Consider the following 25288-nt stretch of genomic DNA (forward strand, 5'->3'; position numbering starts at 1 on the left):
GATGGCTTAAACAATAGAAATTAATCTCACAGTTTGGGACACCAGAAGTTTGAAATCAAGATAGGTTGTACTCCCTTTTAAGGCTCTAGGGGAAAATCCTTCCTTGCCTCTTACAGCTTCTGGTGACCCTGGACAATCCTTGGCTCTGGGCTGTATTGACTCCATCTCCACATGGCCTTTTCTGTTTGTGTGTATCTTCTCCTCTGTCTCTTATAAGGACACTTGTCATTGGATTTAGGACCCACCCTGATAATAAAGGATGATTTAATCTCAAGATTTTAAATTTAATTACATCTTCAAATCCTTTTTCCAAATAAGGTCTTAGTTACAGGTTCCTGGAGTTAAGATGTAGGTATATCTTTTGGGGAGCCCCATTCAACCCAATATCTCACTATCAGCTAGTGACAGCTGTTTGTTTCTTATTCAAAACAGAAAGGGGCACTGAGTTTAAGTTTCTATAATTGTTATATGATGGGGGAGGGGCCTCCTAGTTGTGAACTCCAAATGCTACTATACCCATTTACAGTCACCTTGTAGGGTGCAAATTGTGATTGAAAGCTTTTAAACCTTCCCAATCGAAAGCTTATTGTTAACTCCCTTTTCATGAAAAATAGGGGATACTCATCCTACATCACCTTTCCAACAGTAACTCCAAGTCAATTTCCCTTTTCAGGACGGCTACCCACAGTGATGGCAAGTAGTCAAGATGGTTTCTGTGCAAGCCTGTTTATTCATAACTCAGTATCTGATGAGGCAATATCCTGATCAGTGGCAGTGACAGGTGGAAGCAGTGGATGCAGGGAGAGCTATTTAGGAGGTATAGGATTATAGGGCTTGGTAAACAACTGGGCATATTCGTGAGAAATGGGGAAGATCGAGAAAAGCCTCCAAGACCTGAGTGAGCAGGGTAAGTTGCTGCGTTTAGTGTTGAACATGCTGAATATGAGGAAGCAGGAGCTCATCTGAGTGGAGAAAAATCATTAAACTGATATCTGATGGAGCTCTATCTTTTTTTTTAAATTACAGGGTATTGCCTTTTGTTGTTGTTTTGTTTTGTTTTTAAGGAAAGATATATTGAGAATATTTTTAAGTGTATCATGCAGGGTCTGAGCTGCATCTTTAAAGTTTTAACTCAACATTCTACACACAAAAAATCAATATTCTACAAACAAATGTCCCCTAAATATGATGCTATGCACCAGCAGCTATTATTTTTTAACTCCAAGATATATTCTAAATATATGTAATGTTCTTTGATGCTTAGGATATTTTGCCTGATTCTTAATTTTTGTTTTAAAAGAATGTGGGTAATTAAATATTTCCCTCCATGTTTTCCTTTTCCTTTTCCATATTTTCACAAATTAAGCATTCAGAAACAAGCAGTCCATTTATAACTTATATTCTTTTCTAGCCCTTCTTATTCATAACTTATATTCTTTTCTAGCCCTTCTAACTTACTCTCTTAAATCAGTGAGAAGAGAAACGGGCTTTGTTATTGGTTTTTCTCTTTTTTATAAGGATGAGAACTATACTTAGAAAGTCTTTCCTCCTAACTTCTTTGGAAACAGTGACATTATTGTATTTATTGTGAATCTGCAAGTGTGACATTGGTTGACAACTTTGCACTCATTGTTGTCTTTCAAATTACTCCACTTTTCACACCCTTTTAGCAGATGAAGAACTTACTAAGGTGGCTCTAGAATTAGTATTATAACAATCAATGTATTAGGATAAGTCCTTAATATTTTATTCTATTTTTTAAAAATTATCTTTCTATATACTTTTTTACTTTATATATTTTATATTATGTTTTGGTTCAAATATTTAAATCAAGATTGTTAGGTGGTCATGTTATTTTTAAATATGCCTTCATTTGAATAAACATATGTTAAAAAAGTGAAAAGTGAAAAAAAGTGAAGTTATAAGGGAAATTGAGGTTACTGGAGTTCTTCTAGCTTTATTATGACAGTGAAACACCAACAAGTGTATCCACTTAACTTCCCACCAAAGTAGTTGATCGAAAAATGGTAGGGAATAAGACTCAATTCAGAGCTGGATAAGAGAGTCTATTTAGTGAAAGGCCCACTGTTGGCCAATGTATCTGATGCCTAATTATACTGACATGCTAGAGGAAAATGCCCTAGCATTTCTATTCGGAATTTGAAATGAAATTCAGCATCAAATCAAATGTTAGTGCTTGACAATTCCTTGTATTTCTGTTTTGCTATGAAATCCTTGAGTCATTTTCATGGGAAGAGTGATGTCAACATGAGTAATGTTTTTTGAAGCAGAAAAACATGATATTCAAAAATGATACTGACTTCCTTTTTTCTTATTAAAGTTCTCCACTAGCAATTGAAGCCAATAAAATGATGCTTGTTATACATATGTGAGGACAAAGGATAGATTCAATTTCATCCTTTGGTCACTGACATTTGTAATTGCTAAAATTTTTGTGTGAATTTACAATGTTATAATAAAAGTAGGGAGAACAGCATCCAAAGAATAGCTTGTTCAGTAGGATCAGGAGCAGGTTATGATGAGGAATTCTGGTATCTCTTAAATAAGTCTGACTTCTCCACTAATAATATTCAAAATTTATGCTTTGGGAAAAGTTTAGTGCTGTAGGAATTTTTAACTTAAAGAGCACATATTGGTCTTTAGACCCCACTGTTTATAACTAATATTGTACAGAAATTTCTTTTAAAGCATACATTCTTCCAAAAACATACACAGTCCTATAACTAGATTTTATATTGAAATATTAAGCAAGTAGACGTGATCACACGTAGACCTTGTGATTTAAAGCTATAGGAAAGGTATCATCCAGATTTAAAATTCTGGTTGGATTTAAAGAGCAGCAACAGTACCAAAGGAAGATTTTGAAGATGATGACAGTTAAATTATACTCATAAATAAAAATAGCCTTGACAAAGACTCAAATTTGGCTGAATTTTAAGTGCAAGTTTGTATCAATTACAAGGGAAAGCTGCCCCACAAAGAAAAGTTGACAATAAAAAAAGGTATTCTAACCTATTTTGGTTAATCTTACCAGTGAAGACGATGGGCAATCTGGATGCTTTGCAGTGAGCGGTGTATCAGAAGTTGTACTAGAGGACTTTCAAGGTTCCATTCAAACTTGACAGCCTGAAATAAGAGATACAATTAGTTTCCTTTTTTTTTTTCTCAGTAACAAAATTACAGCAAATACAAAGGAACCTAAGAGTCTTGAGAAAGACAGGGATAACAGCATCAACATTTTAACAAAATGTTTATATTTGATAGCTTTATTAGCTGGTGTATAACTAATAACAGAGCATACACACAACACACAATTGGGGGTGTGTAGTCTGCTTCCTTTCCTTATTTTTGCTTTAGCATCACAGGATAATAAATAGGAGCAGGTTGTTGGTGGAGTTCAACCATGCCTAGGAAGAGAATCTTGGCACAAAAAATAATATCATGAACAGTGTCTTCAATATAAAAATGGCATTATTAAGCAGTAGATGTTTCTCTTCTTTTGGAGATGAAATTAATACACACCCAAAGCCTTAACTGAAATCACCAACTGAGTATTAATCTGAAGGCTTTGAAGCTTTCCTTATAGGTTTCAAAGCTGACTGTTCCCACCATAATTCACCCATCCCAAATCTCCCATGCCTTCATCTGCACTGGGAACAACTTTCTAATGTTCTCTAGTATACCCAACCTGGTGGGAAACACAATCATCAAAAGCAACCTCTGATCTCCTTCGGGACCTAATTCAGACCTCCACCCACACTCTATAGGGACTTCACCATCGGCAGTCAGTAAGTATCTGGGCCCCCATCATCTCAGGAATCTGAATAAGTTGTGAAAATGAAAGTCAGGTTTTCTTCCTATCTTCCTAAAAATGCTTATTCCTGCTTGAGAAACAAAGCTTCTATGGTTTGTTGCCCAGTAAACCATTTAAGTCTCTCTCTCTCTCTCACACACACACACACACACACACACACACAAACACACACACACACACACACACACACACACACAGTTTAAGCCTGGTTTTATACCACAGTATAGAGAGCAGAAAAAAGTGGGTACAACATTCATTTAATGCACACCTGAAGAAACACCTCAGTATGCTAACCATCCTCAAGGATGGGAACATTTATGAATTCCCAAAGTGTGAGAATGTCAAAGATGATTTCAGAAAATTTGCATAATCTCTGAATGTTGTCTGAATATATAAAGACCATAATGTGTGTTGTCTTAAACTGCAGTTGCGGGCTTCTTTAATTTACATTGTAATACTGGACTGACTAGACCATTGGTTGTGTTCATGCCCTTATAGTGAACATATCCTATGAGCCTATGACCAGGAGAGATGTCTCAGAATTTACTTCCGTGCTTGTCTTTTAGCTTTCTTTTCAGATTTCCCTGTGATTTCTTTCTGAACCCAGTAACTACTTATTGATCTTGAATTGCTGTCCTTGCTTCCAAACTCCCTGCTCACTCTGTCTACTGCTACAATTTCCACCTGCATCCTGCCTCACCATCTAGAGGGTAGGCAATATTTTTGGTGCATACTGCATTATTTTGAACTCTCTTCTTGAAACCTACCTGCATTGTTAGTTACAGCTTGTGGTTTGCAGTACCTCTGGGTCTGTATCTTATTTGATTTCTAGCTATAAGCCATACATTCTGTTTTCATTATGGTCTTAAAGTCCATTCTTATTGCTCTTTAATATAGCCTGTTTAATTCTAATAAAAGAATGCATAACAAAAATAACATGATTCTAGAAAATAATCAGCAGGGTAGGATTTGATTATGTCTTGGAAAGTATTTTTTTTTTAACATCTTTATTGGAGTATAATTGCTTTACAATGGTGTGTTATAACAAAGGGAATCAACTATACATATACATATGTACCCATATCTCCTCCCTCATGCGTCTCCCTCCCACCCTCCTTAGTCCACCCCTCTAGGTGATCACAAAGCACTGAGCTGATCTCCCTGTGCTATGTGGCTGATTCCCACTAGCTATCTATTTTATATTTGGTAGTATGCATAAGTCCATGCCACCCTCTCACTTCATCCCAGCTTACCCTTCCCCTTCCCCTGTCCTCAAGTCCATTCTCTATGTCTGTGTCTTTATTGCTGCCTGTCACTAGGTTTATCAGACTTTTTTTTTTTCCTTAGATTCCATATATATGTGTTAGCATATGGTATTTGTTTTTCTCTTTCTGACTTCACTCTGTACAAAAGACTCTAGGTCCATCCACCTCACTACAAACAACTCAATTTTGTTTCTTTTTATGGCTGTTAAATATTCCATTGTATATGTGCCACACCTTCTTTATCTATTCATCTGTCGATTGACACTTAGGTTGCTTCCATGTCATGGCTACTGTAAACAGAGCTGCAGTGAACATTGTGGTACATAACTCTTTTAGAATTCTGGTTTTCTCAGGGTATATGCCCAGTAGTGGGATTGCTGAGTTGTATGGTAGTTCTATTTTTAGTTTTTTAAGGAACTTCCACACTTTCCTCCATAGTGGCTGTATCAACTTACATTCCCATCAACAGTGAATAGGGTTCTCTTTTCTCCACACCCTCCCAGGCATTTATCGTTTGTAGATTTTTTGATGATAGCCATTCTGATTGGTGTGAGATGATACCTCATTGTAGTTTTGATTTGCATTTCTCTAATGATTAGTGATGCTGAGCATTCTTTCATGTGTTTGTTGGCAATCTGTTTTCTTCTTTGGAGAAATGTCTGTTTGGGTCTTCTGCCCATGTTTGGATTGGGTTGTTTGTTTTTTTGATATTGAGCTGCATGAGCTGCTTGTAAATTTTGGAGATTAATCCTTTGTCAGTTGCTTCAATGCAAATATTTTTTCCCATTCTGAGGGTTGTCTTTTCATCTCATTTACGGTTTCCTTTGTTGTGCAAAAGATTTTAAGTTTCATTAGGTCCCATTTATTTAGTTTTGTTTTTATTTCCATTTCTCTGGGAGATGGGTCAAAAAGGATCTTGCTGTGATTTATGTCATAGAGTGTTCTGCCTATGTTTTCCTCTAAGAGTTTTATTGTGTCTGGACTTACATTTAGGTCTTTAATCCATTTTGAGTTTATTTTTGTGTATGGTGTTAGGGAGTGTTCTAATTTCATTCTTTTACATATAGCTGTCCAGTTTTCCTAGCACCACTTATTGAAGAGGCAATCTTTTCTCCATTGTATATTCTTGTCTCCTTTATCAAAGGTAAGGTGACCACATGTGCATGGGTATATCTCTGGGCTTTCTATCCTGTTCCATTGATCTATATTTCTGATTTTGTGCCAGTACCATACTGTCTTGATTACTGTAGCTTTTTGTATAGCCTGAAGTCCAGGAGCCTGATTCCTCCAGCTCCGTTTTTCTTTCACAAGATTGCTTTGGCTATTTGGGGTTTTTGGTGTTTCCACACAAATTGTGAAATTCTTTGTTCTAGTTATGTGAAAAATTCCATTGGTAGTTTGATAGGGATTGCATTGAATGCGTAGATTACTTGGGTAGTGGAGTAATTTTCACAATGTTGATTCTTCCAATCCAAAAACATGGTATCCCTCTCCAACTCTTTGTATCATCTTTAATATCTGTCACCAGTGTCTTATAGTTTTCTGCATACAGGTCTTTTGTCTCCTTAGGTAGGTTTATTCCTAGGTATTTTATTCTTTTTGTTGCAATGGTAAATGGGAGTGTTTCCTTAATTTCTCTTTCAGATTTTTCATCATTAGGGTACAGGAATGCAAGAGATTTCTCTGCATTAATTTTGTATCCTGCTACTCTACCAAATTCATTGATTAGCTCTAGTAGTTTTCTGGTAGCATCTTTAGGATTCTTTATGTATAGTATCATATCATCTGCAAATAGTGACAGTTTTATTTCTTCTTTTCCAATTTGGATATTTTTTTCTTTTTCTTCTCTGATTGCTGTGGCTAAAACTTTCAAAACTATGTTGAATAATAGTGGTGAGAGTGGGCAACCTTGTCTTGTTCCTGATCTTTGTGAAAATGGTTTCAGTTTTTCAACATTGAGAATGATGTTGGCTATCAGTTTGTCATATATGGCCTTTATTATGTTGAGGTAAGTTCCCTCTATGTCTACTTTCTGGAGGGTTTTGTCATAAAGTGGTGTTGAATTTTGTCAAAAGCTTTTTCTTCATCTATTGAGATGATCATATGATTTTTCTCCTTCAATTTGTTAATATGGTGTATCACATTTATTAATTTGCATATATTGAAGAATTCTAGCATTCCTGGGATAAACCCCACTTGATCATGGTGTGTGATGCTTTTAATGTGCTGTTGGATTCTGTTTGCTAGTATTTTGTTGAGGATTTTTGCATCTATGTTCATCAGTGATATTGGCCTGTAGTTTTCTTTCTTTGTGACATTTTTGTCTGGTGTTGGTATCAGGGTGATGGTGGCCTTGCAGAATGAGTTTGGAAGTGTTCCTCCCTCTGCTATATTTTGGAAGAGTCTGAGAGGGATAGGTGTTAGCGCTTCACTAAATGTTTGATAGAATTCGCTTATGAAGCCATCTGGTCCTGGGCTTTTGTTTGTTGGAAGATTTTTAATCACAGTTTCAATTTCAGTGCTTGTGATTGGTGTGTTTATACTTTCTATTTCTTCCTGGTTCAGTCTCAGAAGGTTGTGCTTTTCTAAGAATTTGTCCATTATTTCCAGGTTGTCCATTTTATTGGCATATATTTGCTTGTAGTAATCTCTCATGATCCTTTGTATTTCTGCAGTGTCAGTTGTTACTTCTCCTTTTTCATTTCTAATTCTATTGATTTGAGTCTTCTCCCTTTTTTTCTTGATGAGTCTGGCTAACGGTTTATCAATTTGGTTTATCTTCTCAGAGAAGCAGCTTTTAGTTTTATTGATCTTTGCTATTGTTTCCTTCATTTCTTTATCATTTCTTTCTGACCTGATCTTTATGATTTCTTTCCTTCTGCTAACTTTGGGTTTTTTTTTTCTCCTTTCTCTAATTGCTTTAGGTGTAAGGTTAGCTTGTTTATCTGAGATGTTTCTTGTTTCTTGAGGTATGATTGTATTGCTATAAACTTCCCTCTTAGAACTGCTTTTGCTGCATCCCATAGGTTTGGTGTCGTCGTGTTTTCATTGTTATTTGTTTCTGGGTATTTTCTGATTTCCTCTTAGGTTTGTTCAATGATCTCTTGGTTATTAAGTAGCATATTGTTTAGCCTCCATGTGTTGGTATTTTTTATCGATTTTTTTTCCCTGTAATTAATATCTAGTCTCATAGCGTTGTGGTCAGAAAAGATACTTGATATGATTTCAATTTTCTTAAATTTACCAAGGTTTGATTTGTGATCCAAGATATGATCTATCCTGGAGAATGTTCCATGAGCACTTGAGAATAAAGTATTTTCTGTTGTTTTGAGATGGAATGTCCTGTAAATATCAATTAATTCCATCTTGTTAAATGTATCATTTAAAGCTTGTGTTTCCTTTTTTATGTTCATTTTGGATGATCTCTTCATTGGTGAAAGTTGGGTGTTAAAGCCCCCTACTAGGATTGTGTTACTGTCGATTTCCCCTTTTACGGCTGTTAGCATTTGACTTAGATATTGAGGTGCTCCTATGTTGGGTGCATAAATATTTACAATTGTTATATCTTCTTCTTGGGTTGATCCTTTGATCATTATGTAGAGTACCTCTTTGTCTATTGTAATAGTCTTTATTTTAAAGTCTATTTTGTTTGATATGAGAATTGCTACTCCAGCTTTCTTTTGATTTCCATTGGCATGGAATACCTTTTTCCATTCCTCACTTTCAGTCTGTTTGTGTCCCTAGGTCTGAAGTGTGTCTCTTGTAGACAGCATAAATATGGGTCTTGTTTTTGTATCCATTCAGCCAGTCTGTGTCTTTTGGTTGGAGCATTATATCCGTTTACATTTAAGGTAATTATAGATATGTATTTTCCTATTTCCATTATCATAATTGTTTTGGGTTTTTTATTGTAGATCTTTTCCTTCTCTTGTGTTTCTTGACTAGAGAAGTTCCTTTAGCATTTGTTGTAAAGCTGGTGTGGTGGTATGGATTCTCTTAGCTTTTGCTTGTCTGTAAAGGTTTTAATTTCTCTATCAAATCTGAATGAGATCCTTGTTGGGTAAGGTAATATTGGTTGTAGGTTTTTCCCTTTCATCACTTTAAATATTTCCTGCCACTCCATTCTGGCTTGCAGAGTTTCTCCTGAAAGACCAACTGTTAACATTATGTGGATTCCCTTGTATGTTATTTATTGTTTTTCCCTTGCTGCTTTTACTTTTAATATTTTTTCTTTGCATTTAATTTTTTTTTTTCTTTTTGCTGTATGTGGGACTCTCACTGTTGTGGCCTCTCCCATTGCAGAGCACAGGCTCCGAACGCGCAGGCACAGCGGCCATGGCTCACAGGCCCAGCCACTCCGCGGCATGTGGGATCTTCCTGGACCGGGGCACGAACCCATGTCGCCTGCATTGGCAGGCAGATTCTCAACCACTGCGCCACCAGGGAAGCCCCTGCATTTAATTTTTGATAGTGTAATTAATATGTCTCTTGGCATGTTTCTCCTTGGATTTATCCTGTATGGGACTCTCTGTGCTCCCTGGATTTGATTAATTATTTCCTTTCCATATTAGGGAAGTTTTCAACTGTAATCTCTTCAAATATTTTCTCAGTTCCTTTCTTTTTCTCTTCTGCTTCTGGGACCCCTATACTTGGAATGTTCGTGTGTTTAATGTTGTCCCAGAAGTCTCTGAGACTGTCCTCAATTCTTTTGATTCTTTTTTCTTTATTCTGCTCTGTGGTAGTTATTTCCACTATTTCATCTTCCCAGTCACTTATCTGTTCTTCTGCCTCAGTTATTCTTCTATTGATTACTTCTAGAGAACTTTTAATTTCATTTATTGTGTTGCTCATCATTGTTTGTTTTTCTCTTTAGTTGTTATAGGTCCTTGTTAAATGTTTCTTGTATTTTCTCCATTCTATTTCCAAGATTTTGAATCATCTTTACTATCATTATTCTGAATTCTTTTTTCACATAGACTGCATATTTGCTCTTCATTTGTTTGGTCTGGAGGGTTTTTACCTTGCTCCTTCATCTGCTGTGTGTTTCTCTATCTTGTCATTGTGCTTAACTTACTGTGTTTGGGGTCTCGTTTTCAGAGGCTGCAGGTCTGTAGTTCCCCTTTTTCTTGATGTCTGCTCCCAGTGGCTAAGGTTGGTTCAGTAGATTGTGTAGGCTTCCTGGTGGAGGGGACTAGTGCCTGTGTTCTGGTGGATGAGGTTGGATCTTGTGTTTCTGGTGGGCAGGCTTGCATCCGATGGTGTGTTTTGTGACCTTATTCTGATTTTAGGCAGCCTCTCTGCTAATGGGTGGGGTTGTGTTCCTGTCTTGCTAGTTTTTTGGCATAGGTTTTCCAGCACTGTAGTTTGCTGGTCGTTGAGTGGAGCTGGGTCTTGGCATTGAGATGGAGATCTCTGGGAGAGCTTTCAGGATTTGATATTATGTGGAGCCGGGAGGTCTCTGGTGGACCAATGTACTGAACTCTGCTCTCCCACCTCAGAGGCACATGGCTGACAGCTGGCCAGAGCACCAAGACCCTGCCAGCCAAACGGCTCAGAAGAGAAGGGAGAAAAAAAGAAAGAAAGAAAAGTAAAATAAAATATTTACTAAAGTACCAAATAAAAAATAATTTTTTTAAATAAAAAAATTGTAAAGTAATTAAAAAAAAAAAAAAAGGACAGAGAGAACCCTAGGACAAATGGTAAAAGCAAAGCTATACAGACAAAATCACACAAAGTAGCATACACATACACACTCACAAAAAGAGAATAAGGAAAAAAATATATATATTGCTGTTCCCATAGTCCACCACCTCAATTCTGGGATGATTTGTTGTCTCTTCAGGTAGACCAGAGATGCAGTGTACATCAAGTTGATTGTGGTGATTTAATCCGCTGCTCCTGAGGCTTCCGGGAGAGATTTCCCTTTCTCTTCTTTGTTTGCACAGCTCTTGGGGTTCAGCTGTGGATTTAGCCCCGCCTCTGCGTGTAGGTCACCTGAGGGCATCTGTTCTTTGCTCAGACAAGACGGGGTTAAAGGAGCAGCTGATTCAGGGGCTCTGGCTCACTCAGGCTGGGGGTAGGGAGGGGTATGGAATGCAGGGGGAGCCTGCGGCGTCAGAGGCCAGTGTGACGTTGCACCAGCCTGAGGCTCCGTGCGTTCTCCAGGGGAAGTTGTCCCTGGATCACGGGACCCTGGCAGTGGCAGGTTGTACAGGCTCCTGGGAGGGGAGGTGTGGATAGTGACCTGTGTTTGCACACAGGCTTCTTGGTGGCTGCAGCAGCAGCCTTAGCGTTTCATGCCCGCCTCTGGTGTCCGCACAAATAGCTACGGCTCGCGCCTGTCTCTGGAGCTCGTTTAGGCAGTGCTCTGAATCCCCTCTCCTCATGCACCCCGAAACAGTGGTCTCTAGCCTCTTCGGCAGTTCCAGACTTTTCCCCGGACTCCCTCCCGGCTAGCTGTGGTGCACTAGCCCCCTTCACACTGTGTTCACACAGCCAACCCCAGTCCTCTCCCTGGGATCCGACCTCCGAAGCCTGAGCCTCAGCTCCCAGCCCCGCCCGCCCCAGCGGGTGAGCAGACAAGCCTCTCAGGCTGGTGAGTGCTGGTTGGCACTGATCCTCTGTGCGGGAATCTCTCCACTTTGCCCTCCGCACCCCTGTGGCTGCGCTCTCCTCCGTGGTTCTGAAGCTTCCCCCCTGCCACACCCCGTCTCTGCCAGTGAAGGGGCTTCCTAGTGTGTGGAATCTTTTCCTCCTTCACAGCTCCCTTCCATAGGTGCAGGTCCCATCCGTATTCTTTTGTCTCTGTTTTTTCTTTTTTCTTTGGCCCTACCCAGTTTCTTGCCTTTTGGGAAGTCTGACGTCTTCTGCCAGCATTCAGTAGGTGTTCTGTAGGAGTTGTTCCACATGTAGATGTATTTCTGATGTATTTGTCGGGAGGAAGGTGATCTCTACGTCTTATTCTTCCGCCATCTTGAAGGTCTCTCATGTCTTGGAAAGTTTTAATGTCAGGGTGGAGAACTGAAGTGTAAGGGCAAACCCCACAATGAATGTTTTGAAAATTCTTCCCAACCTTCATTTATTTTCCAGTCACATTTTAGATTTTTTTCCATCTCACATGAGTTTATAATCATTAATTTTAATTAGGGAATAACTGCAACTATTAAGATAAAGTTGCATCTTTATCTCTGTGTATTTGCTATGTTGGATCCTGTGTGCACCTTGTCTACGAATTTGCATTTATAGGCATATGGCTCTCAGTGACATTCCTGGTGCCAAGTGTTATTGATTCAGATTGGGGTTTTCAAATGGATTTAATCTATGTAAACTTTTGTAAAAACTTACTGTTTTGAGTTGGGTTAGATATAGCAGTTTGCCCATATTCATGAGGCATGAGATGAATAGTGTTCCTGCAAGTTGTATTAATCTTCATTTTCACTACACTATCCTGGCAAGCCTAGGGAAGTCACAACTATAAGGAGTGGTAGAAGCAACTCTATGGTATATATATTTCTAAACCAGCTCTCTCTTTAGGAGGCCTTTAGAGAAGTGCATATTCTGTTTGTAAAGTAACATGGTATTCAAGGCTATTCATAGAAGCTCCCCACTTCAGTCTTAGGGTCTCCTGTCTTAAATTCAAAACCTGAGTCACCTGGCATTTAAAATAGCTTGTAACTACAACCTGACATTTCAGATAAGAAAATACCTGTGTTAAAAGCAAGACAAAAGAAAAACATAAAGACCACTATTTTAGGCCTATTCAGCATTCAGTATACAGTTAACTTAGAAAACAAATCATTGCTTATATTTTGGATATTCAATCATATATCAATACATGACCATTTGTGTAATTGTTTATATTTCAACATATTCAGACTAAATCCATCCTTGATCATATTTCTAGATAAATTTATATTATTTTCCAAAATTACTCCAATATTGTGATATTTGATGTCATAAAAGTGTACTATCTGGCAGCAGAATTTGGTTATTAGAAACTACTTTTATAAAATCTATAATTAATATTAGAATATGGGAAAAGCAAGAAAAATATTATGAGCGGATGCCTAGTAAATGACTATTTTCTACATAATATTTATTTGGTTAATTTTTTATTGTTTTATATATACAGTTGGATGCAAGTATTTCATCACAAGCATTTCTATTTTTTTCCTGTTCTAATTAATAATTGAAGTCATTTTCTAAAAATTTTCCCTTTTGGCGTTTATATACCTTTTTTGTAACTGTAACCAATTATGGCTAGAGAATGTCTGTGGTACCCATATTGACATATGAGCTATAATTTTTTAGCCCCCGGCTGACCAAATTGCTATTATCACTTTTATGTAGTCTATTGGTGATTCACTGGGAACTGTTTTAGAGAATTATTGGTTAAAATCCTGGAGTCCCTTGGCAACTTTGCTGTTCTTACCTGAACTAGCTGTGGGAGATATTCCAGTAGTTCATCATTCAAGAGGTTGTCTAACTGTTGAACTGCAACTTTACGAATTTCTTGATCTGGAAAACTAATACAAAGTAAATATATCTATTAAGCTGTTAACAGTATAAAATAATGCATGAGAAATATCAAGAAAATAGAGAATTTCACCTCCAATGCATTAGATAAAATAATAATCTCACACTGAATTAAGTTGCTCATTAGCACCAAATAATCATTCCTTTTTCATAGTCTGTACTCTCCTATGAACTACAGTAGAAAGTTGTTTTGACTTTCAGATCCCTGCCAGCTTTCCTGCCTATAAAATGTGGACTATAGAATATAAAAGATATTTTCTAAAATATATGAAAATTTTTGCTTATTATTTAGCCATACATTTAAGTAAATTATTACCAACTGGAGACCTGATGGCATATATGATTAAAAATGGGATATGGTATATTTTGGCCAGATGATAATGAAAACCAGAAATCTAAAGTATCTTACAATAAATAAGCACAAATAACTTAATACAGCTAAATATTACTAGACTGTTAAGTTCCTGAGGGTAACTATGCCTTACTCATTTTTGGACTGCAAATGCCTGTTGTAAGATTTAGCACCAATCAGACACAATAAAAGTTTGTTACTGAACTAAATTTAGTTAGCATTTGAAACCCTGTAGTCGCTCTTCATATTGGCAGGTTTCTCATTTTGGGTACATAGGGTTGACTGTACTACACCATTTTAAGTAAGGGACTTAAGCTTCTGCGTTTTGGTATCTGCAGGGGTCCTGGAACTAATCTCCTGAGGATACTGAGGGACGACTGTGCTCCTCCGATGGGCTCCTCTGATTGCCATTCTCTTGCTCCATCAGTAGAAGTAGATTCAATTATCTCTAGCTCCTGGGAAGTGCCTTGACACCATACTTAGTATGTAGATTAGTAGATAGAAAAGGATATTGATAAGACCAATTAATTTTAAACAAATCTTTAAAAATTAGTATGTATAATTTAAAATTTGAAGGAAATTTTTTATAGTAATTCACTTAAAAACAAAGACATGAATGAACAAAATCCCCAAATCCTTTTGTATGGGAACAAACAAAATGCTTTTCAACCAGTCAGGTGAGAGCTCTAAAGACTGGCTCTCAATACTGTGGAGGTCAGAAAACTTTAAAGTCTCCAAGGCTCAGTCTCTTTGCAACATGTCAGGTTACTGAAGGGTGCAATGAATACTATGCAGCTACAGTGTAAAGGAAAAAATGGTATTACTCAGTATCTCCCAACTGTCCTTGATAGCAGTTTGAAATGCACTGCTTAAACAGGTTACATATTTTTTCTTCATTTAAACTGAGCATTTTAATTGCAACAAGAATTTCACTTCCAAGGTTAGTCATCCAAAACCCTTATTTCTGACCTGCAAATACTTTTCCAATAATTTTCTCCCTATGAACATTCAAGCAATAAGACCTAGTGAGAATGTAGTCCAGGCACATCTCAAGAAGTACCGCTAAGGTCAGAAGATCTTAGCATAGCATTAAGCACAGATGGAGAGTAGAAATGGTGTAATAAAAATGCAAAGCTGGGAGAAGGTCAGCTTGTTTTAGCACACTAAGACTTTATTTTCCCCTAACGAAATGTGATTGACTAACTTATTATTCTCAATTATTAAACCATTTGTCTGTGGCTTGTAGATGTCAAGGTCAGTTTGAGGACAGTTTGAAGTCTTAGAGGGAATAGTTAGTTGGTATATTTTGTTGCCTAAGCAATGACTTAGGTCCAATACTAGTCATCCATGCTTTCCTGTGTGCCTGTTTTATCTTATTGGTGTGAATGACAAGAAGGAAAAACAGAAAACAAACATCACAACAAAACAAAAACCTTTGGTGAACACTATACTGGTAATTATGTATTTATTTCCAAACACTAGAAGGTAAACACTCTGAAAGCAGAAAAATTTTGCCTGTTTCATTCATATATATGTCTGCATTGCCTCTAGATTGGTGGACACTCTCCACATATTTGAGAAATGTCTAAACTGAATTAATTATCATTCCACCTAAAACATCTCTACTATCAGACTTCTGCCTTGCAGTCCGTGTTATCACCTTTCTCCAGTCATGTAGGTCTTAAATTTTAATGGTTATATTTTCTCCCTCTTTGCCCTCTTCATTTAATTTTTCCCCCTTTCCATCTGGTGAAATTCTATTCATCCTTGAAGTCAAAGCTCAAGCATCAATTTACCAGTGAAGCTGTCCCAGCCACTTTCTAGCCCCCTGTTGAGTTCATCACACCCTTCTCTATGGGATTCTATACACATGGTTGAGGATAGGCTCAATCATTATTTATCCCTAGTCCAAGCATAACTGAATATATTTGTGGAATTCCTAGTAGTCTCTTTTCTTTATATCTCATCAGTTGCCAAGTTCTGTTGATTTTTCTATCCCAATGGCTCTAGCATCTACACTTGTTTCAATTTCTTCTGCAACTGTCTATGCTAGGCCATAATTATCTCATGCTGGTATTAGCATTTTTCATAGCAATACTTTATAAAATTTCCTGAATTATTTTGTAAGTTCATTTCTCATAAACCATTAAATGGTTTTCTGTTTTCAAAGGATCTCTCAGGCCCATACTATTCATTTAGATATTCAAGGCTGGCTGAACACTCCAGATTTTTCTACTACTGTAATACTGAATAAACTGCTCTGGCTCATTGTATGTTATTTTTATTTTGAAAATGCTATGCTCATTCTCACCTTTGTGAGCACTGTAACCTCTGCTTGGAACACCCTCCCTTCTCTTCTTAAAGTCTTAGTTCTCCTTCAAAATGTGGATCAAATCCCCTTGAAGGCCACTATGCCAATCTTTAGCAATCACTTCTCTGAACTCCAAGGGCCTTGAGCGGTTAAATCCACTGGGCAATTAGGATATGCTAGTGTGTATTAGGATTTATCATTTTATATATATGTATCTTCATTCCTCAGCGAGTGAATATATAAACTGAAGATAAAGATTGTTCTATCTTCTTTTTTTTATTTCTAGAATTTAGCACCATGCTCCATATATGTTGAGTGATTAATAAAAATGCATTGGCCATGAAGATAATAATGAAGAAAATCATACTATGGAGCCCATCTTATTTCTTGTGCTCTGAGATAATTTACATTGGTAGCAATAGGCTTAATTCCACAAACACCACTCTTACAAATTCCAGATTTTTTTTTTTCCTCTCAGTCAAACAGTAAGAGAAAAACAAATCTGAAGGTAATGGAAAAGAAGGGTTTATTTTCTTTTTTTTTCAGGCTCCTCAGGAATAGGAGAACAAAAAACTAGTAATATTTGTATAGTATAATCCAAAAGGAAAATTATATATTGTATTAACATGTGCAAATGCTGGGAAGAATGTTTTTGCACCTTCATAGAAAGGAATGTCTCTTTTTATTCATTACTGTTGCTTGAAGTTCAGGAAGAAATTGGAAGAGAAATTGCCAAGAAATGAACCACAAGACATATTGAGATGTGGCTAAGACCTAACGACATTAAAACATATCCAAATATAACTTGAATTTGACTATTTTAGGAAGAGTTGGCCACATTAAAAGAGACGCTGGCAGTGTTGGTGAAGTTCCTGGGAAACGGGCTCTTTCATATATTGCTGGCAATATACGGGAACATGTATTTTAAAAGAATGTTTAAAATGTGCTTACTCCTGGATCTAGCAATTCTACTTTGGGAATTTTTCCTAAGAAAATAATCAAAGGTGTGTGTGAGGATATATGTATGCAAACAAAATTGGAAATAATATAAATATCTAAAAATAAACAGTTAAGTTAAATGTGCTATAACCATATGATAAAATACATGCTGTCATTAACATATTAAAATAAGATTTAATAATATGAGAATATTTTGAAAAATCTGTGCAATTTGTGCAGTATAATACCATTTAGAAAAATGTGTGCATTTTTCCATATGCTTAACAAGAAAGATGGAAAAGGAAGGATCAAAATATGAATACCAAATTTCTGGATGGAAATGTCATGGATGACTTTAGTTTTCTTTTTTATGCTTAGTTTTTCAAGTTTTCTATATGAAAGTTCTATTTTTTTTTTTTTTTTTTTTTTTGCTGTACGCGGGCCTTTCACTGTTGTGGCCTCTCCCGTTGCGGAGCGCAGGCTCATGGGCCCAGCCGCTCCGCGGCATGTGGGATCCTCCCGGACCGGGGCACGAACCCGTGTCCCATGCATCGGCAGGCGGACTCTCAACCACTGCGCCACCAGGGAAGCCCTGAAAGTTCTATTGGTTACTAAAAAAGTAATAATTTTTAAAGCAAGTCTCATTCAATTAACTATGAAAATATATTAATAATTGCAAATATATTACCACTAGAAAAAAGATCCAAATCATATGTCCTTTTAAGACTGCACATTGTTGAGTAAAAGAACAAGCCTCATATCTTGTAGTTGATTGAGAATATTCTTTTAACATGATAGGCCCAAATAGGGATCTCTGCCTCTGGAGAATTTATGCTTAATACCTTTTCAGGGCCATGAACTTAGCCACAGATCAATGGACAAACATGTTCCACAAATCCTGGCATTTCTTTCCTGTGATGTTGTCTGAAACTATTTAATCTTTGGGGATATAGTTGTTGGCATTTCATGCTCAGTAACTCACTCCTCAATGAGGTGAGGGCTACCCATATTAGTTCTCTGACTGTGGTGTGATATTTACACACTGAAATGTCATATGTATCAGAAGAACGCAACCTATTTTGAATTTTCCACAAGCCAGGTTGTTGTACTTTCCAATGACCTGATTTGCTTGAAAAATAAGTATAATTTTTACCGATAATAAACCAGAGCCACTCTCTAGTGACCCTGCTAACCTTGGGATTACTAATTACTTTAGGCATGGACGTAACACCTTGAGTCTGGGGAATAAACGAAAGTCTCGTTAGAAGATTCATCAGGCTTATGTCAATTAGGTCCTTGTTTATATTTATAAGAAACTTCCTTATAATCAATAAGAAAATAGATAATTTAAAATGTAATAAATGGAGATCTATCTGTTTTGAGGTATTAAAAGGATACAAGATCAGTAAAATTCCATTACTTGTTGGGGAGGAGATTATGTAAGGTGAAACAAATTTTCATTTATTATGAAATTTTTAAAAATTAGGCATAAGAAGAGTCCAGTGAAATAATCACTTATTTAAGGTTATTCATAATTTTTTAAATGTCCATTTAAGTAACTTTATGCTATCTAATTTAGTTTCCCAAGCATCTCTGAATAGAGAAGCAAAAAAACAATTATGGTCAAAAGCAAAAACATCAAGACTGGCTTACTATTCAGTTTTATATGAGTTTCGTGAGCAGTGATTCTATATATCCAGGGTTTAGTTGCTTCCAAACTGAGCTAACAATTGCATCCCTGGGATTTCTAAAAGGATAAGATACCATAGCTAAGGTAAATATAACTGTGTATGGTAATTGTTAAGGAATTACCTAAAAATAGCTTACTGTCCAATGAGGACATTTGGACACGAAGAAAAAATACTCCTTGAAGACTGACTGTAAAAGTTGATAGAAAGAATCTAAGACGTGGCAAAAAAACCTCAAAATGTGAAAAATTAAGTAAAATTAAAACAATTTCAAGATAAACATTTTTCAAAGAAACTTCAGTGTAATATCAACTCTATATTTTGCCAACAATGTAGGGTAAACACAAAGTTTAAAGTCAAGCAGAGAAATAAGTTGGAATTGAATCTTTACATGGGCAGGAAAGGAAGAGTATCAAGTATTTAGGTAATTTTTTGGCTCAAGGTAGAAGCAGAAACTGACCAGTGGTTAGAATTTGCTGTACAATAAAAGTTCTCCAATTTATTTTTTGATATTCAGACACTTTTACACTCTTAAAAATTATGGAAGATTCCAAAGAGTTTTTGTTTATGTGAATTATGTCTATCAACAATAACCAATTAGAAATAAAACCAGGACATTTAAGAAATATTTACCAATTTATTTTATATGACATTAATAAACCCATTACTGGCTAACATGAACACTATATTTCTATGAAATATGTCTATATTTTCACAAAGAAAAAATTTAGTGAGAAGAATGATCTTGTTTAACATTTTTGTCTCTAAAGACTGGCTTAATGGAAGACAGCTGAATTCTCTATCTGCTTCAGCGTTAACTTTGTTGCAATATCGCATGTCATGTAGTCTATGGAAAATCCCACCCTACACTCATGAGTGAATGAGTGTGACAAAGAGAAATGACATCTTAGAATTATTATGGAAATAATTTCGATCTTGTGACATCGCTGTAAACATCCTTAGGACTATAGACATCACTTTGAAAACTCTGGATATACAACATAGTTTTGGCATGTGTTATTGTAGTGGGGCCATAAGTCAAGGAATCGGCACTTGTGCCCTGTTTCTAAGACAGCAGCACATCAACCTATGTCTTCCCTGAATGAAAAATTGGCTTTGCAGTCATCTGAGTTGGGAATTGTCATTCCTCCTCTTTTCCCTCAAACATTTATAATTTCTCTCATCTCAGAGGGCTATAGGAATATCACAAAGGATTCAGACAAACTTCAACAGGACCAGTGGAATTATGAAGTGAAATTTCAACAGAAAAATACATCTTTCAACTTTTTCCATTTGACTTGTTATTTTGTCATTTCTACTTTTTTCTTATTTTCTTTCTTTTTCTCTTTTGTTCTTCTTTTTCTAGCTTGAAAAACGATATAGGGTCAATACCTTACTCAAAGAACTTTTGAAGTGATGGGTGAAAGCCAAATGCAATGTAACAAATGACCTTTAAAAAAAGCAGCTTGGAGTAAACTGAAAAGCAAAGAAATCTGAGGTCAAATTTAAGTGTAACAGAAATGTCAGACTTCTGAAAACACACTAAGAATTCAGGCATAATGCCATGAGGCTATTCAGTTAAAAGCCCCAATGTCAGGTTAGAATTAGAAAACCGTCAGAAGTACAGAACTGTTTTTCCAACAGGTTTTGAGTCTGATGACACACTCAGCATCAACTTGGAAGAAAAATGTCAATATGAATATCTTTGCTATTTTTCAAAAAACAATCAGACGTGACAGAAGAAATTTTTTTCTGGGAAAAATGGTGAATAAGGCTTCTTTAAGATGATCGTCAACTTCTATCTACTGAATAACTCATGTTCCTTCAAAAATTTTCACATGATTACAGAATATTCGAATTCAAGGAAACTTGGAGACCTGGTTCAACCTCCTGATTGTACAGATGAAGAAACTGAAACTCAGAGAGTTTGAGCTGTTTTCCTAAGGTTATTCATGGTGACACTGCAACTAGACTCCAAATATCCAGAATACTAGGCCAGTTTTTCTAGCAAGGCCTTCTAATCTTTTGACTAGATATTATCATATATGCTTATATGATACGCACAAGACTAATTTGGGTGTATTTTTAATTTTATTTCATTCTCAATGGATCAAAGAGACATATAATAGTGAGCAGTGTAATTTGTCTGCTTGGATCGGGGCATTGGTCTAGTCATGAACCAAAAGGAATAAGAATGAATCATAGGCCCAAAGGGACATAGGAACTGTACAGACATTTCCTGATGGATAGTCTATGGACTTATGCATGGATATTGAGAATTAACTATATAGTCATGGTATTAATTAAAATTATTATTTAAAATTAAAGAGTAGTTATTTTGTTCCTCTTTATGAATGCATTTTGATTTTACTTATAGACAAGGTTAGAAAGGTCCTATTTTAAGCAAGTGGTGTATTGAAAGCACAATGGAGAGATTTTGTGTTTGGATGCATTAGACGTTACACGCAAAAGCAGCATGATGTTAAGAAAAAACATAGGGATTTTGAATCTAAACATAAAGTTTCTTCTTATCTTATGCCCTCTCTCTCTAAACAAATTTATCTGCACCCTTGACTTAATTCACATTCTTCTCTGGATGATTTCCAGATCGGGGTCTCTAGCTTAGATATCTTTGTTGAACCACAACCAGTCATCTCAAGCACACCTCAAAGCCAACATACAAAGCCTGAACTGCAGGGTTCTTGTTCTTCTATAATCTGTTTGTCACCCAGCGTGCCCCATCTTAGGGAATGCTTCTATTATCCTCCTACTTACATAAGACAGAAACCTAAAAAGTAATCCTTGATACCCCTCTTTTTCACTACTCCTCCCCATTCAATCCTGTCATTTTTACTTCTAAATGTTCTGATTCTCTTCATTTTATTATGTCACCACCACCACCTTCTAAGGCTGACTTGCCATTCTCTGACACCTGGACTACTTCTATAGCTCCCTATCTCATCTTCTCTCATCTACTTTTGCTTCCCTCACCAAATCCATGCTTCACTCAGAAACCAGAGGAATCTTTGAAAGATGAAGATCAATTCAAAATATTCTCTCACTGAAAATCATTTATGGCCTTCCTGTTGCTATCAGAATAAAGACCAAGTTGCTTAACATGGTCCTGTTTAGAAGACCTTAACATGATCTTCTAGTTCCATCTGAACATATTTGTTCATCTTATATCACACACTCCTTCCCTGGATTCCAGGCACACTGGCTCTCTTCCCGTTTCTTAAACACAGTTTCCACATTTCATAGATTCCCTCTTCCCAGGAAGCTCTTCTCTTACTCTCCTTTTTCACCAATTCATTCCCACTCCTCTTTGATCTGAAATCAAACATAACTTCCTCAGGGAAGAATTTTCCCACTCTGGAGAAAAGATTTGGGTCCTTTATGTTATCACGGAACCATGTGCTTTTCACTCAGAGCTGTTATAACACCTGTTATTTTACGTTTATAATTTGGTAGTGGCCTATTTCTCCCCACCTCCAGTAGACTACAACTCCATAAAGGCAAGATTATGTATCTTTTTGCTTAATATGCTTGATTCAGGGCCAAGCATTAAGTAGGCTATCAATAAGTACCTACTGAGTGAATGAATAGACAAATTGGGTTTCAATTTCTTCATCTGTAAAATGGGGATCAGTAAAATGGAATTTGTAGATGTTGGTAACAATATTAAAGAGATTGTTTTATAGGCCGAATCACATAACATATTGTAAAAGAGCTTAATAAGTAAGCTATAAGTCATTTTTCCATTGTCAAATATTTATTAAGTTGCTAACTTTTAACATATACATTTTGACAAGTGAATTTAAGCTTACTGAAGCTTACTAGAAATGAAATTGTTCCCATGAATTTATTGATATTTACAACTTGGCACTGAAAAAAATCTGAAAACTCTGAACTCTCTTAAAAGTATAGTTATGGGGCTTCCCTGGTGGCGCAGTGGTTGAGAGTCCGCCTGCCTATGCAGGGGACACGGGCTTGTGCCCCAGTCCGGGAAGATCTCACGTGCCACGGAGCGGCTGGGCCCATGAGCCATGGCCGCTGAGCCTGCAAGTCCGGAGCCTGTGCTCCGCAACAGGAGAGGCTGCGACAATGAGAGGCCTGCGTATCGCAAAAAACAAACAAACAAAAAAAAACGTAATAGTTATGATGAAGAGGATAATGACGATAAGAATGATTGGCAGCATTTACTGAAAGCTCTCATAAGTACTTTATCCTGTAAGGTACATGATGCTTATTACTCCCAAAACTTGTCCAAGGTCATTCAAGTAATAAGTGGCAGAGACAGATACGTTTGATTTCAAAGCTTATATTATCAACCATGAAATATGGAAGCAACCCCAGAAACTCTTCAAAAGTACACAAAGGCAAGATACATATCTTTGGGTTTATGCACTTCTATGTTTTTCATTTTTAGTATATCGTTTTGACTCTCTCTTCATGGAGAATACTGAAACTTTCACATTTTTCTCTTCCATATCCATAGTTATCTAAAATCATATTCATATTTTTCCTTCCCTCCCAACTGAGAGGAACAAGTTACTCTCTTCCCCTCCTTGATAAAATTCCCATTTGCATTTTTGGTCCAGGTTGTTGGCTGTTGGTGCCATCTCATTTTGTCAGTTCACCCATCCTTGTTTTCTGATCTTCCCTTCATGCATCTTTCATCTCAGTTTTTAAACATGCTTGAAGCTCTTTTATTTCAACAAACATATGAACCCCAAACATCAAAATCATTTTCTTACCTCTTCCAATTTAGTGATCTTCTTGCCTTTACTAGCAATCCTATTCCAAGAGGCATAATTTATTTTTCTCCATTTCCTCTTTAAGGCCTTGAAGTATGGCATCCAACTTCACTACCCAAATCTGCTCTTTCTTCTATAATTCTTGTCTTGGTTAATGATGTAATTATTTATCATTTACCCAAATCAGAAAGCTCCAAGTCTTCCTTATTTCCTCTCTCTTTTTCACTTTCCTCTGAAATGTTTCTCAGATCTGTTCTGTAAATTTCTACTGATGCCTTGATCAGGCCCAGACTATTTTTCAAGTAGACTATTTCAATACTTGCATCTATCTAATATCCTTGCTCTTATTCTATTCTTTTTTCAGTCCACCCTTCACAATAATTCACAGAATTATCCCTGTATAAAATAAATCTGATTGTATGACTCCCATTCTTAAAATTCCATGGGCTGCAGTAAAGTTAGTTCCTAGTAATTACCTGACTCATGAGGCCCCAAACGACCTAAACTGAACAACTCTTTTCAACCTTGTCTCCCAGTACAAATCCCTTCTAATATTATATTAAATTACTATTCTCTGAACCTCCATAACTGTGACCATGTTAGTCTTCCTGGAATGCCATTTTCTCTTTTCTCCATTCAGGAAATTCCTATGAATGTTTCAAGTCAGAATTTAATTGCTTTGTGAAGCTTTTCTTACTTTCCTTGAGAGAATTTGCCTCTCTCTTCCTTGGGGGCATACAGCACTTAATACTTTGATTATAGTATAGAGTATATTGTGTGATCTTCAGTTTGAGTCTTTCCCTCTAAACTGTTTAGAGACAGTCATTATGACCTATTCGGCTTCTTTGATTCATTGCATGCCAATTTCCATGTACACATATTTTTGCTCAATAAATAAACAGAAAGGATACACCATCATCCATCACTTGATTACTTAGTCAGATGTGGAAGTTATAACTGTCTACCTTTTCCATATTCTACTCTGCCTGCTTACAATGCTAGTTAAGAGTGGCTTTAGCATACATTAATTAATCTCTACAATAAAGAATATAGTGGTTTGGTGCAAACATTTTTGTGGAACATTTTTCCAAGGAAACTGATTTTGAAAGCTAAGGCACTGCCTATTAATTATTGCTCTTTTTCCTGCAAAACAATAATTTCACATCATGTAGGATGGCAAGTTCTGGTACCTTGTCAAATTTTTATTTAAGCTTCTGATGTAATTCTCTGATGCCAATTTAGAGTAACTATTTTTAAATGAATACTTCCCTTGAACTGCCTTCTAATTCCTTGGGTAATTTCTGCTTATTATTAGCAGTTGAATAGTTGCACCTGTGCACCAGGGTTCAAGAAAACAGCAACCATCTGCCAAGAACTACAGACCTTAGCCCTTGGTCTCTGGTATTCTGACTACTGCCTTCTCTAATGGAAGTATCAGTACCTGGTGAACACACTGCTAACACTCAGTCATGGAAATATTAACACCCTATGGCCCACACGAGCTAAATCAAATCTCAACATGTCTGTGGCTAAAAATAAGCCAAAAGGAGGTGGTGAACCTTCAAACAGGATTAAGTAATCAACAATAGTAAAAATTTTCCAAGCT

General features: G+C 36.6%; 1 protein-coding gene across 3 annotated transcripts in view; it reads right to left on the reverse strand.

Annotated features, from left to right (window-relative positions):
* Positions 1–25288, reverse strand: part of PIK3C2G (phosphatidylinositol-4-phosphate 3-kinase catalytic subunit type 2 gamma) — a 324948-nt gene that overhangs the window by 190110 nt on the left and 109550 nt on the right. For all 3 annotated transcript variants that reach the window (XM_007454609.1, XM_007454608.1, XM_007454607.1), the window contains 2 exons: positions 13532–13625; positions 3053–3147 (listed from right to left, as the gene is read on the reverse strand). In XM_007454609.1, the coding sequence (XP_007454671.1) occupies positions 3053–3147; positions 13532–13625 (189 nt within the window). The remainder of the gene's footprint in view (positions 1–3052; positions 3148–13531; positions 13626–25288) is intronic.

This window comes from Lipotes vexillifer, unplaced genomic scaffold (genome assembly GCF_000442215.2).
Source record: "Lipotes vexillifer unplaced genomic scaffold, Lipotes_vexillifer_v1.1 scaffold559, whole genome shotgun sequence".
Classification (NCBI taxonomy): Eukaryota; Metazoa; Chordata; class Mammalia; order Artiodactyla; family Lipotidae; genus Lipotes; species Lipotes vexillifer.